At 36.0% G+C, this 12,580-nt stretch overlaps 1 protein-coding gene across 1 annotated transcript; it reads left to right on the top strand.

Annotated features, from left to right (window-relative positions):
• Positions 1–1,903: 1,903 nt before the first annotated feature.
• On the top strand, positions 1,904–12,551 carry arpc2 (actin related protein 2/3 complex, subunit 2). Its single transcript, XM_084420914.1, has 10 exons — positions 1,904–2,150; positions 3,723–3,757; positions 3,931–4,043; positions 6,733–6,778; positions 6,851–7,037; positions 7,366–7,459; positions 8,972–9,098; positions 9,898–9,998; positions 10,878–10,978; positions 12,205–12,551. Exons 1-10 carry the CDS (start codon positions 2,077–2,079, stop codon positions 12,224–12,226), a joined length of 900 nt encoding a protein of 299 aa, XP_084277040.1. The 5' UTR covers positions 1,904–2,076; the 3' UTR covers positions 12,227–12,551.
• The last annotated feature ends 29 nt before the right edge of the window (positions 12,552–12,580 follow it).

Consider the following 12,580-nt stretch of genomic DNA (forward strand, 5'->3'; position numbering starts at 1 on the left):
TGTGTTGTGCTAATGCCTGTCTGCCTACTCTTGGATTACCTGTTATTAAACTACGTTTGGAACTATATTTTTCTGTCTTTGTCTTCCTTCTAGCACACGCACGTGACACCAATTATAGACTCTTGAGCATTTGCCTATTTAAATCCAAACATTTGGGGGCTGGGCTAGGATGAGAATGGTATATGCGTATATAGGCATATTTATAAATATTCCCCCAAACATGAATATTTGAATGTAATAATTGTAAATGACTTAATGCAAAGTTATTCTACAATAAGTGCTAGAATTCTGTTTAGATTTTAGATTGTCTGCAATGTGATCAAGTACAATGAGATATGAGCTTAAATTACATGACTTTGTGAAATTTAAAGCAGCGTGAATCTGGTCCGGCCCTTTTTGACTAAGACCCCTTTCTGCTGTGTTCAGGACAGGAAGAAACACGTCTCTCTGTGAAGAATAAGGCAAGGAATGCAAGATGAGATGTAAAGTGGTTGTATTACATCGGAAAGAATTTTATATAAGTTCATTCATAGCATTTCAAGCATTCATATTAAAATATGGTAGGCACAAGATAACCCATATAGGGGCAGAAAATCTCAAATTAGGTATTTTTAATATCTCGGCAATCAAAATATTGTGTGCAATCAAACGTCAGAGATATCAACATTTGAACTCAAACATTTTTCATCTGTTTCTTCCAAGTCCAATTTATATAGGCCTATTTTATGTTGAAAGATCAAGTTTCTTTGTAAACTGTGATAACCTGTAAATAGAGAGACATCCCACCCCCACTTCATTCCACGAAAGTAAAAACATTTTATAGACAGAGAATGGAAAAGAGTGTCCTTCTCAGATTACAGTGTGTGTAAATGGCAACAAAAAGAAAGAGGTGAAAATTCTTGCCTGAAAACTAATCAGTTTCATCAAAGATCCTCAGAAGCCGATGCATGTTTATGATACTTTCCAATTAAAAATAAAGATCTCTGCAGTGAATGTTAATGAGCCAAATTAATAGGATTTTAATAGGAGTAGATAGAACAAGATAATAATTCTTAAAGTAATAGTTCACCCTACTATTTTGTCATTGTTTACTTACCCTCATGTTATTCCAAACCCGCATGCTGGCATTTTTCCAAAAAACACAGAAAGGGAACGTTGAAGAATCTAGTTATCTTCTGTAACACTCACATAAATAAAGGTTCCAAAAGGAGGTTTGTATACGATGCCATAGAATAACCATTTTTGGTTCCGCAGAGTTTCAGTAAACAGATCTTAAAATAACCTTTTTTTTCTTATTGTGAAGAACAGTCTTATAATCTGAAGAACCCTTTTCCACTTTAGAGAACCTTTTGTGCAGTGGAAAGATTCTAAAGTTGTTAAAGTTCCCTTATGAACCACAGATAGCAATAAATAACCTTTATTTTTAGGAGTGAATGACACAAAATACACACTGACTGACACACAAACTATTTTGCTACTGCCTTAACTGGATGAAATGATCTAAACATCAAACTCACTCAAATTTCAGGCAAGACAAATTTAGCCTCAATAACATAACAACCTTAGCCTACTAGATAATCACAACACTGTCCTAAATTTTCCTCATGAGGTACAAAAGATCGAATTTTAGACACATATTGTAGCAAAATACATAATTCTTCAGTTTTCTTCAAATCGATTTCATTTTTTTATTTTATTAACTGGACAGTATACAGCACAGTAGCCTATAGGCTATTTGTATCAACAGGCCTTTCACACTCAAAACTTAGAAAATATCAGAAAATGGCCCCAAACAGCGTGCTTTCAATAAACTAATAAATGTAAATGTGCTAATATAAAATATTTTAGAAAGAACGAATAAATAGTAGAAATTCTTCTTATTTAATTTCAGGATATGATTAGCACAAACGAACAGGCAGTGACGCGGGCAGCTCGCGGGTCTTTCGAGTCAATGCGGAAGCGGCCAGAGGTCTAGGAGCAGGAAAACCAAAACGATTGTAGTGGGATTGTAGAACAGCAATATTTACTCTTATATTTTTAATTCCACATAGCCATTAAACAGTAATTTAAATCATCATGATTTTGTTGGAAATCAACAATCGGATCATAGAGGAGACTCTCACCCTCAAATTCGACAGCGCGAGCAACGGGTAAGAGGAAGATCTTCCTGTCTGAGTTAGAACTCACATCAAACATCGCTCATCTGATGCATGCACGCGTTGACAAGAGACATATTTTCTTTTGCACGGATAAAATAACATAACGCATGCATTCGTGTTCGATTGATTCTGTTCTGTGATGTAATCTGTTGATTGTTGTCCGTGGTCGAGTAATGAAGTATCCAGTATGGGGTGTGTCCAGCTGTTCAGGTCACATAGAAAACAAGTATTTATGTGTGTGTGAGAGTGGATCAGTGTGTCAAGTGATTGCTAAAACAAAAAAAAAGAGTGATTCTGACCATTTCATACATGCCGCTTTCGGCTGGCCAGATTTCTATAAATGTTTAGTCCCAGTGAAGACTGAAGACACTTCCTGTTCATAGCGTCCATGTAAATCAGTCGAGTACATGTCGCTGCAAGAACAAGCAACTATCAGACCCGTCCATGCAGGATGAAGTAGCATTGCAGTTCCTCGGGAACTTCTCTCCCCTTCATTTCATTCTTCTCCAATATGTGTGACTTTGCGCGTGCTTGCGCTCGTGTTGGAACGGCCACGCGCCTGCTGTGACTCATCATCAAAGGATATAAATATAACGAAGTTATGATTTGTTTCCGCTTTGTGTTTATATATATAAAAAAAGTGATTTTACTTAAAATGAAAGTAAATGAAATGGCACGTTATTGCTTTTAAAGGAATAGTTCACCAAAACATAAAAATTCTGTCATTGTTGTTTACATTATTACTGGGATACTTTAAGGTCCAGTTCACCCAAAAATGATTCTGTCATCATTTATTCACTTTCAAGTTGTTCCAAACCAGTATTAATTTCTTTCTTCTGCTGAACACAAAAGAAGATATTTTGAAGAATGTTGGAAACCAAACAGTTGATTGACCCCATTGACTTCCATAGTATTTTTTTTCCCATATCATGGATGTCAGTGGGGTCCATCGGGTGTTTGGTGAACCGTATTTTTCGCAATAGCTTCTTTTGTGTTCAACAGAAGAACAAAATTCATACAGGTTTGAAACAACTTGAGGGTGAGTGAGTGATGACAGAATTTTTCATTTTTGGGTTGAACTGTACCTTTTAATTCTGATTGGTCAATCACAACATTCAGGTATAATAATATTTCTTGATAATGACCGCTGTTCGTGACCACACCGTATAAATAACTTATATTAGCATTGTACAAACTAATACAATTATTTCAACAGTGAATATTTAATGTCCATGTATTTATTTGTTTATTTGGCAAGTAGTTGTGTAGTAAGTGGAATAATGTATTATGGCATTAATAATCCCTTACTTTTTCTAACGTTTTCTTATTTTTATTTCTGTGTGTTTCATGTGGAAAATACTATCAATTGGATGAACTGTTCTTTTAAATATTAAATCACTCATTAAGGCTGAATATCTTGATAATAGTGATTTTCTCCTTATTGTTGTCCTGAATTTAAAGGGACAGCACCTTGATTTTCCTATCTTAGTGCCCACATGGCCTATATATTGTCATTCATTTCCAGATAGCAGACTCACAAAATGCTTTTTTTCTTTCTTTCAGGAACAAGCCTGAAGCAGTAGAAGTTACATTTGCAGGTAAGGTTGAAATATATGAATGACCTCAGCAGTGGAAGTCTTTCTGTTGTTAATAGTGTTTCTATTATCCAAACTGTGTTATTACTATGCATGTATTTTATTGATCAAATATTATACACTGATAAATGCAACATGAATGATTGGAATGGGACCTGATTATATTTTTGCTACAGACTTCGATGGTGTGCTTTACCACATCTCCAACCCCAACGGAGACAAAACTAAACTAATGGTCAGCATCTCTCTCAAGTTCTACAAGGAGCTTCAGGAGCACGGCGCCGATGAGGTACGAGAACATGTCAAGAACATATCTGAGTGGAATTTCAGTGAGCCTAAAAAATTGGCTTTATCTTTTTATGCAAAAAATACACTACCGTTTGGGGACGTTATGCTTTTTTTTTCCTTTAAAAAAAAAAATCAAAAATACAGTTAAAACAGAAATATTCAGAAATTTTATTACAATTTAATAGAACTGTTTTCTATTTGAATATATTTAAAAATGTAATTTATTCCTGTGATGCAAAGCTGAATTTTCAGCATCATTACTCCAGTCTTCAGTGTCACATGATCCTTCAGAAATCATTCTAATATGATGATTTGCTGCTCAAGCAACATTTCTTACTAAACAGTTTTGCTTCTTAATATTTGTGTGCAAACCATGATACTTTTTTCAGGATTCTTTGATGAATGGAAAGTTCAAAAGATCAGAATTCATTTGACACTGAAATCTTTTGTAACGTTATAAATGTCTTTATTTATTGGCCAATTTAATGCGCCCTTGCTGAATAAAAGTATACATTTCTTTAAAACCCAAACTTTTGAATGGTAGTGCATTTTAATTACTTGTTCCTTTTGATTTTGAGTGAAATATGACCGGGTTGTTTATTTTTGAGAGTTTTACAACATTATGTTCAATGCAGTTTTTCACAATAACATCATCATCATCATCTTACTGAGCAAATGGACTAATAGGTTGCAAGATTGCAACTTTTGTAGATTATATATTGTAATTGTTGTCTGTTACAAAAGTACAGTTCAGGTTTCCTATGGACAATTATGCAATGTGAAGTTGCCGACAAGTTGCTTTATTTCACACGGTCTTTTGTGTCATTCTTTCATACGGTTCTTGTCCTGTGATTTGACATGGCTCAGTCCAGGGGTGATCACATTTAAGCACCATGTAAGGTTTTAAATGACTTGTGGTTTCACTATGAAACAGGAAGTGTCTGTGACTCACTTTGGATGGAGGAAGTCACATGTTGTAAAAAAAGAAACACTGGTTCCTTGTCCTTTTAAGCCGGTGTTATGTTTATTTGCTGTTTCAAATTTTGAATTGATTATTTGCTGGGATGTTTCAAGATCATTGCAGTTGCATCGGCAAGATTTTGAATCAGTGCATTGAGAGAAAAAAAAAAAGAATGAATTGTTTTTAGGGAAGGATTTATCATGAATCTTTAGGGTTCATGGAGTTGAGGTTGATGGGTAGCCTTTTCCCTGCCAATGCAAATAAATATTCAAAGTATGTTCCAGCCCCATTCAGGACTGCCAATGTAAATCAAACGAATTACCAATGCAAAATAGAGGAACCAGTAGAATGGCCCTCAGCTTCCTGTCTGCTCTTGCCATCCACACAGATACAAAATGATCTCTGAGACAAAAATTAATTCAAATGAGTTTTTTCCCCCCTGACAACTGTTTTATTTGTTGAACATATCTTGTCTATATACTGACATTCAGGCTAAAACAGATGACAAAAGATCAAATACAGGGAACTCAAAGCATGTTAAAAATGCCAGGAATGAAACAAGCCAGTGCAAGTTATTTCATACGTGGTTAGTTGACATGAAATGGTTTTTTGGATATTGATGTGCCCTGAAATGTGACATTCTATACTTTATTTAAAAATGCATTTTATTCATTCCTTTATAATTGTTACACATGCTGACATTTTAGGACCTGATTTTTTTTTTATGAGCTAGTTAACCCTGTCAGTGTTGTTCAATGACAGATAAAAAAAAAAAAAAAAAATTCAATGAAATTATTGTACTACGTTTTAGTTCGATAATGTTTTTTTATTTAATATTTTGTATTTTTAGGGAATTGTATGGCACTACATTATATTTATGTGCAGTAGTTATAATCCAATTTATTCACTTTTTGAGCATGGACCTTAAAATGAAATTACCAACTTAAACGGTCATAATGCTTTGGAGCACAGACTTAAGTTTGGTCTCTTTTTAATTTAAAGACGACACTTGGCAGATTAAGTGAAAAAAAGTGTAAAAAAGGGAACTTGAAAAAAATTATAAAATGTTACATTTATTATGCACAAAAATAACATTTAGAATTTTTATATGAAATATGTATTTTCCAAAACACGTTTGACTCTAAAACTGTGAGGAAAATCAAAACAAGCTGTGCCAAATTTATGGTTGATATCTCAAAAAATGTGCTTTCAGAAAGAAATAATTTCTTATTTCACAAAATAAAGTGCACTGTATTGGTGCAGTACCAAACATTTCCACTAGATGAAATTCATCTTCCCGTTAATTTCCACAAAATAATACAATAAAATACAACAATACAAGTGTGACTATTTTTTTAAGGACCATTTAACCTTTTTTGAATCATGTCCATGTTTTTTTTGTTTATACAACATGTACTAAAACCTTTACCAAGTTTCATACCATTCCGATGAAGTAAAAAAAAAAAAAAACGTAACATTTTTCGGTCAAATATGACCAGGGTTTAGCCAAAAAGTGGAAAATAGTAACCAGGCCTAAGATATACACTTTCACTTGTACATTCAAACAAAATGTAATCTAAAATCATGATGTTCACTTTAAAAAAAAAAGAAAGTATATTGCATTAACTTTGTTGCAGTTGTTATTATTCTTATAGAATAATTCAGTGTTTTTGTCCTTTTTTTAAATTAGACATTGAGTTTTAAAATTTTTGTATTTGTTTTGTTTCAGTTGCTGAAGCGCGTTTATGGCAATTTCCTCGTGGCACCAGAAGATGGTAAGCTAAACGGTAAGAATTTATTACTGTAAGAATTTTGGTTTGACTGTTTGTTGCTGTTCCTCTCTGAAGGGTACAATATTTCACTGCTCTTTGACCTGGAGGCACTTCCGCCCAACAAAGAGGAGGTGATCCACCAGGCGGGCATTCTCAAGAGAAACTGCTTTGCTTCTGTCTTCGAGAAGTACTTTAATTTCCAGGAGGAGGGTCGTGAGGGAGAGAAGAGGGCTGTTGTCCATTACAGGGATGACGAGTCTATGTAAGATACTTGATCTTTCTTCATTAGTCCTGCAACTGACAAATTAGTGATCATCAACAAATCGAGTCTTTATTTGTCTGATTAATTGAATAAAATTGTATTATTTTGCATTTAATTGACTAAACATATTATCATTTTGCAATTTTTAGGCCGTAAGGCACTAGAATTAGACTCGAATTTTACAGTTTCTGTAGAAATTGAGTGGCGCAAATCTTTTCACCATATTAATTACTTCAGATAAACATAAACATATAGGTATATATATACGACACCCCTAGCACACAGTTTATAATCCAGCTCACATCTCACCTGTGTTTGTGTTTTCCAGGTATATTGAGGCTAAGAAAGACCGAGTAACTGTTGTGTTCAGCACAGTGTTCAAGGATGACGACGATGTCATCATCGGGAAAGTGTTCATGCAGGTTCGCTCATTTTGTCCCATTTCTTTGGAATAGTTGGTTCTCAGGTTCAATCTCGACCATTTCTGTTTTGACTCGCCATTCAATCATTTCTGTATGCTTACAATGCTGAAACACATGTCCTCTGGGTGTTTTGCAATCCAGTCATTTTGTGTCGTGGTTTCCTATTTAATCCACTGTATGACGTCATCAACCAACGCTGTCATTCCTGTATTTATTTACAGAATGAAATGCTATCATTTATTCTGACTTCAAGACTTATGACTCAACATTTTAAAGGGTTAGTTCACCCAAAAAAGAAAATTCTGTCATTAATGACTCACCCTCATGTCGTTCCAAACCCGTAAGACCTCCGTTCCTCTTCTGAACACAGTTTAAGATATTTTAGATTTAGTCCGAGAGCTTTCTGTCCCTCCATTGAAAATGTATGTACGGTATACTGTCCATGTCCAGAAAGGTAATAAAGACATCATCAAAGTAGTCCATGTGACTACAGTGGCTCAATCTTAAGTTTATCAAGCGACAAGAATATTTTTTGTGCGCAAAAAGTAAACAAAAATAACGACTTTATTCCACTATTCATTTCCTTCTCTCTGGGCCTCGAGTGAGTTCACGTAGTGTAATAGCGCAGCGCTTCTGTGTTGTACGTCACACGCATCACACACATGACCAGCGTCGGCCAATAGTGAGCCTACGTGTGACGTACAACCCAGAAGCGCTACCCAGAATTCCATTTTGTCGTATAATGTAATTTATTTTTACTGGAAAGTACAATAATGGCCAAAAGTGATGCCCGGGCTTGACATCTCACCCTTGATTCAAATATTATTAAAAATGTATTAAAGATTTTGTAATCGTATTGCATAGTTGTGCTTGGAGTCAATTGTTCTATTTGTGATAACGCAATGAAATTCTGTAGACATAATTTCTGGCCAGGCTGTCATACAAAGAAATTATTAACACATGCAAAAACAAGAGATAACCAACAACCAACTAATTTATTATTACAAAAAATATGAATAACTGGTTATGTATTATGTATGCTTTTTTTCTGTGTGCTTTTTGTTTTCCTATGCTTTTTTTGCATAGTAAAATAAAACCTGTAGCTGTAGTTTGTCTTTTTTGTCAAATCATTTTCAAATGAGTTCCATAACCAAGTTTAGTGTTTTGTTCTTCCCTCATTTTTTAAATAATCCCAAATTATAAAGTATTTTACTCATAATTTGATTGTTTAATCGAACTTGTAGGGTCATAAAAAAAAAAACAAATATCCCCTCCGGACATCGCTTTTGGCCACTTTTATACAATGAATGACAATGTAATAATGTCTATGTTTGGGATAATCCAATGAATGAAATACTTTACAAATGAAAGGCACTTCTAATGTAATTTGACTGTGTTCTCAAAATCACCTGCACATAATGATGTCAGCAGTGCAAACCCCCACCAGGATGGCTGCTGTGTTTGTTACAGTGGCGTTTTGACAGACCGATGACTGTTTCTCTCTGTGTTCAGGAGTTTAAGGAGGGCAGGAGGGCCAGTCACACGGCTCCTCAGGTGCTGTTCAGTCACAGAGAGCCTCCCCTCGAGCTGAAGGACACTGACGCCACTGTGGGAGACAACATCGGCTACATCACTTTTGGTTTGTACCATGAGGTCACGTACACATAAACATGAATTTAGTGTCGAGAATGGTTATTTTTACTCACAAATGGCTCTAAGGAAGTGTTCATTTTGGACCCTGGTTAAACACTGTTATCAACCACATCTGCTAGTTGGAACAAAGTTAAATATAGACTCTTGTCAGGTTGACTTGGTGATGACTTGCACGTTAATACGTGGCCAGAACAAAGCGCTTCTGCTTACCTGCGGCAGGTGCACTGTGTATTTGCATTTGGTTCAAGAGAGCAAACGCCCAGCTTCTCTTCATGGCGGTTACACAAACCACTTAATGATTAAAAAAAACACTGCACCCTTTTATCAAAGCCAACTACGTTTACCAGCGCTACTCTACTTCAGTTTTTCATGCAACCAAGGAAGTATTTGGAGACATGCAATGTTTGCTGAGTGCTTATTTAGTTAGTTTTTTGTTTGTTCATTTTACTCTGGTAGCTTGTAGCAGTATCTGACACTACTGTTCTTTTAGTGTTAACCTATGCAAACTTCATATTACAGATTATTGTATTTTGGGAAAAATGCTTTTAGTTACTCAGATTGACGTTATACCTTTAGGATTACACATCTGTTTTCAAGTTTCATTGATTTAAATGACTTCTTAAGTATTTAATTGGGGTTTCTCCCCTTTTTCCAGTTGAAATGTCTACCAATTCAGTATTTTTATTCATAGTATGTATTTGTTACCCAAATATCACATTTACACTGAGTGTCATATTCTAGTTTAAATATAAATCCTAAAATTATTTGAAATGATTTCCAACCAGTGCTGTTCCCCCGACACACCAACGCAAGTACCAGAGACAACACCATCAACCTCATCCACACCTTCCGGGACTATCTGCACTACCACATAAAGTGCTCCAAGGTGAGACCCTCCTCAGAAACGCCTCAGTCGACCCAACAACGACTTATTGGCCCTGTTTACACCTGGTATTGATCGGATCACAAGTAGGCTAGAGAGACACATTCCTGTTTACACCTGGTGTTTTAATCCGTCTCTTTTGTCCACTTTCAACTACTGTCCTGATTTCTTTGAGGGGATGGTTGATGGGTGGGTAAATATATGGTTTTTTTCAGATCTTTCGATCTAATGGATGAAATAATCTTGCCCAATTTACATATGAGCAAAAAAACACACGGAGAGCATCAGTTTTAGTTTCTGCTCTGACAGCCGCAAGACCAACCGAACGCTGTGAGTGTGTGTTAGAAATCAGGAATGGTGAGAGAACATTGTGCTTGGTACATTTTTCATCTTCAAACCAAACTTGGGTCTTCAGCCGACAAAGTTTAAATCCCATCTGGCTAGCGCGCTTCCCATAATGTTCACGCATTAGGTCAGTAGACAGAGAGTAGACAGTCTTTTTTGTCTGTTCGGACTCATTCCACATGAGCATTTACAGTACGAAAGCAGTCCGGTCGAAAGCGTTTTTGACGACCTCTGGAAGTGGTTGAAAGTGGACAAGCTCAAAATGTTTAAGACCCTGTTTACACCTGTATTTAGAGTCGTCCACTTGTGATTCGATCGACCGAAACTCATCTTAATACCAGGTGTAAACACAGCCTTTGTGTTTATGAGGGTTTGAGCAACGCCCTTGAGTTTGTAAAAAGCTTTGTAATGGCTTCTTAGTTTGCATACTTGCCATTCAACCATTCGGCCCTTTATTTGGTCAGATGAAACAAATATGCTGGGGGCTTTTGCCAGTGTGAAGTTAATGAATAATCGGTGTGTTTTCTCCTGTGTTAGGCCTACATCCACACTCGTATGAGGGCCAAGACCTCAGAGTTTCTCAAGGTACTCAATCGAGCTCGCCCAGACGCTGAGAAGAAAGAGATGAAAACTATTTCGTAAGTGCTTTTTTCACAATTTCTCGCACTTCACATGAAACCGCACATCAAATTAATATCTTTCTCATGGGTTTTTTTTTCCATTTGTGCTGATGTTGGTGCTTATCTCTGGGTTTTATCCAATACCAGAGGCACATACTTGCAAAAGATTAATTTGTGATAGTGTGTGTTTAACTGGCTCTGGCTCTTCGTCTTTATTAATTACCCAGAGGTGTTGCACCATTTGCTGACTCTTAGAGGTTGATCTTATCAGAGCGGATTAGTGTGTACTTTTTAAACACACTGGTTGTTGTTTGAGCTTGTTTAAACTGAAACATGGCCAAATCTTACAAATTCTTTTAACTTTGCAACTACATGTCAACTAACTCTCATTAGAGGATTAGTTCCTACGAAGTTACTTATGGTCAGTGGAATGTCTGTTGGGAAGCATCAAAATAAAGTGTTAGCAGATATTAAGCAATCAGTCTACTAATACTCTATTGACTGGTAGTTGACATGTGGTTGCAAAGTTACTTGTAGTTAATAGAATGTCTACAGTGGACTATCGAAATAAAGTGTAATTTTTATATTAGGTTGCCTATTTTGTTTAAAATGTGTATGCACTTCAATTTTTTGGGGGTATTATGTGTCTAGTAAAATTTTTCAATATTGGGCCAGATTTACTAGCATTTTGCACCAGCGCAAACCCTCTTTAGGAGTTAAAAAACTACTGTCGGGATTTACTAAAGACTAAATTAGCGCTGAGAAGCCGTGGAAAGGGTTATTTTTGCGGCTGACCTTATTGCATATGCATTTGTAGGAATTTCCCTTTCAGATGCAACATTTATGGGAGGAGAGCATTTAAATGAATCACGCAAGGTGATTTACTATGGTTTGCGCTAGTAAATTTACTGCTATATGCGCCATTATTTACCGCCCCAAAAAAAGCAAACGTATGTCTTAAACCAGACGCTAATTTGCGCGGCTCTTGGTAGATTGCATTGGTCATTATGGAAATGATCCGGCTGCGTCTGTGTTCTTTAATTTGTTGTTTATTTTATCATCAGTAGATCACACACAGAACTTTCCACTCCCATCTGTGCTTTAATGGGATTGCGCAAATTTGACTTTAGTAAATCTGAAAAAATTATGATTTGCCTCAGGCTAGAGGATAACTATATTTGATCACATTTATTCCCCTGTTTTGACCTGAGAACATGAATCTAACCCTCACATGATCTGTTCAGGGGCAAGACCTTCTCTCGTTAAGGACATGATGTGCAATCACGAGACCAGCATCCGTGGACTCCATTATACACCTCTGGCCAGTGATGTCGATCCTCCACGTGGAATTTGCAACAGGGAGACAAATAAATTCCTCGCTTTGCATTTATAGGATAAATGTTATTTGTATGTTGGATAAACAGATTTTTTGATACACTCTTATGTTTCACTGTGTAGCGCTGTTGACTGACAGTGTTTTATTGACATAGTCATTGCAGTATTTTCCTTTTCCTCTTTCCTTCGTTTCGCCAAATGCATCAATATTGGACATCATGAAATGGTCATGAATAAACCAGTCTTCTATACAAGAGATTCTTTGTCTGTTCTTTGGGGTGAAAT

The sequence above is a fragment of the Rutilus rutilus genome (assembly GCF_951802725.1).
Source record: "Rutilus rutilus genome assembly, chromosome: 10".
NCBI lineage: Eukaryota > Metazoa > Chordata > Actinopteri > Cypriniformes > Leuciscidae > Rutilus > Rutilus rutilus.

Excerpts from the sequence above, each read along its gene's own strand:
- arpc2 (XM_084420914.1), top strand. The coding sequence starts at position 2,077 with ATGATTTTGTTGGAAATCAACAATCGGATCATAGAGGAGACTCTCACC. Across the intron at positions 2,151-3,722 it reads TTCGACAGCGCGAGCAACGG|GAACAAGCCTGAAGCAGTAG; the intron begins GTAAGAGGAAGA and ends TCTTTCTTTCAG. Across the intron at positions 9,099-9,897 it reads CATCGGCTACATCACTTTTG|TGCTGTTCCCCCGACACACC; the intron begins GTTTGTACCATG and ends ATTTCCAACCAG.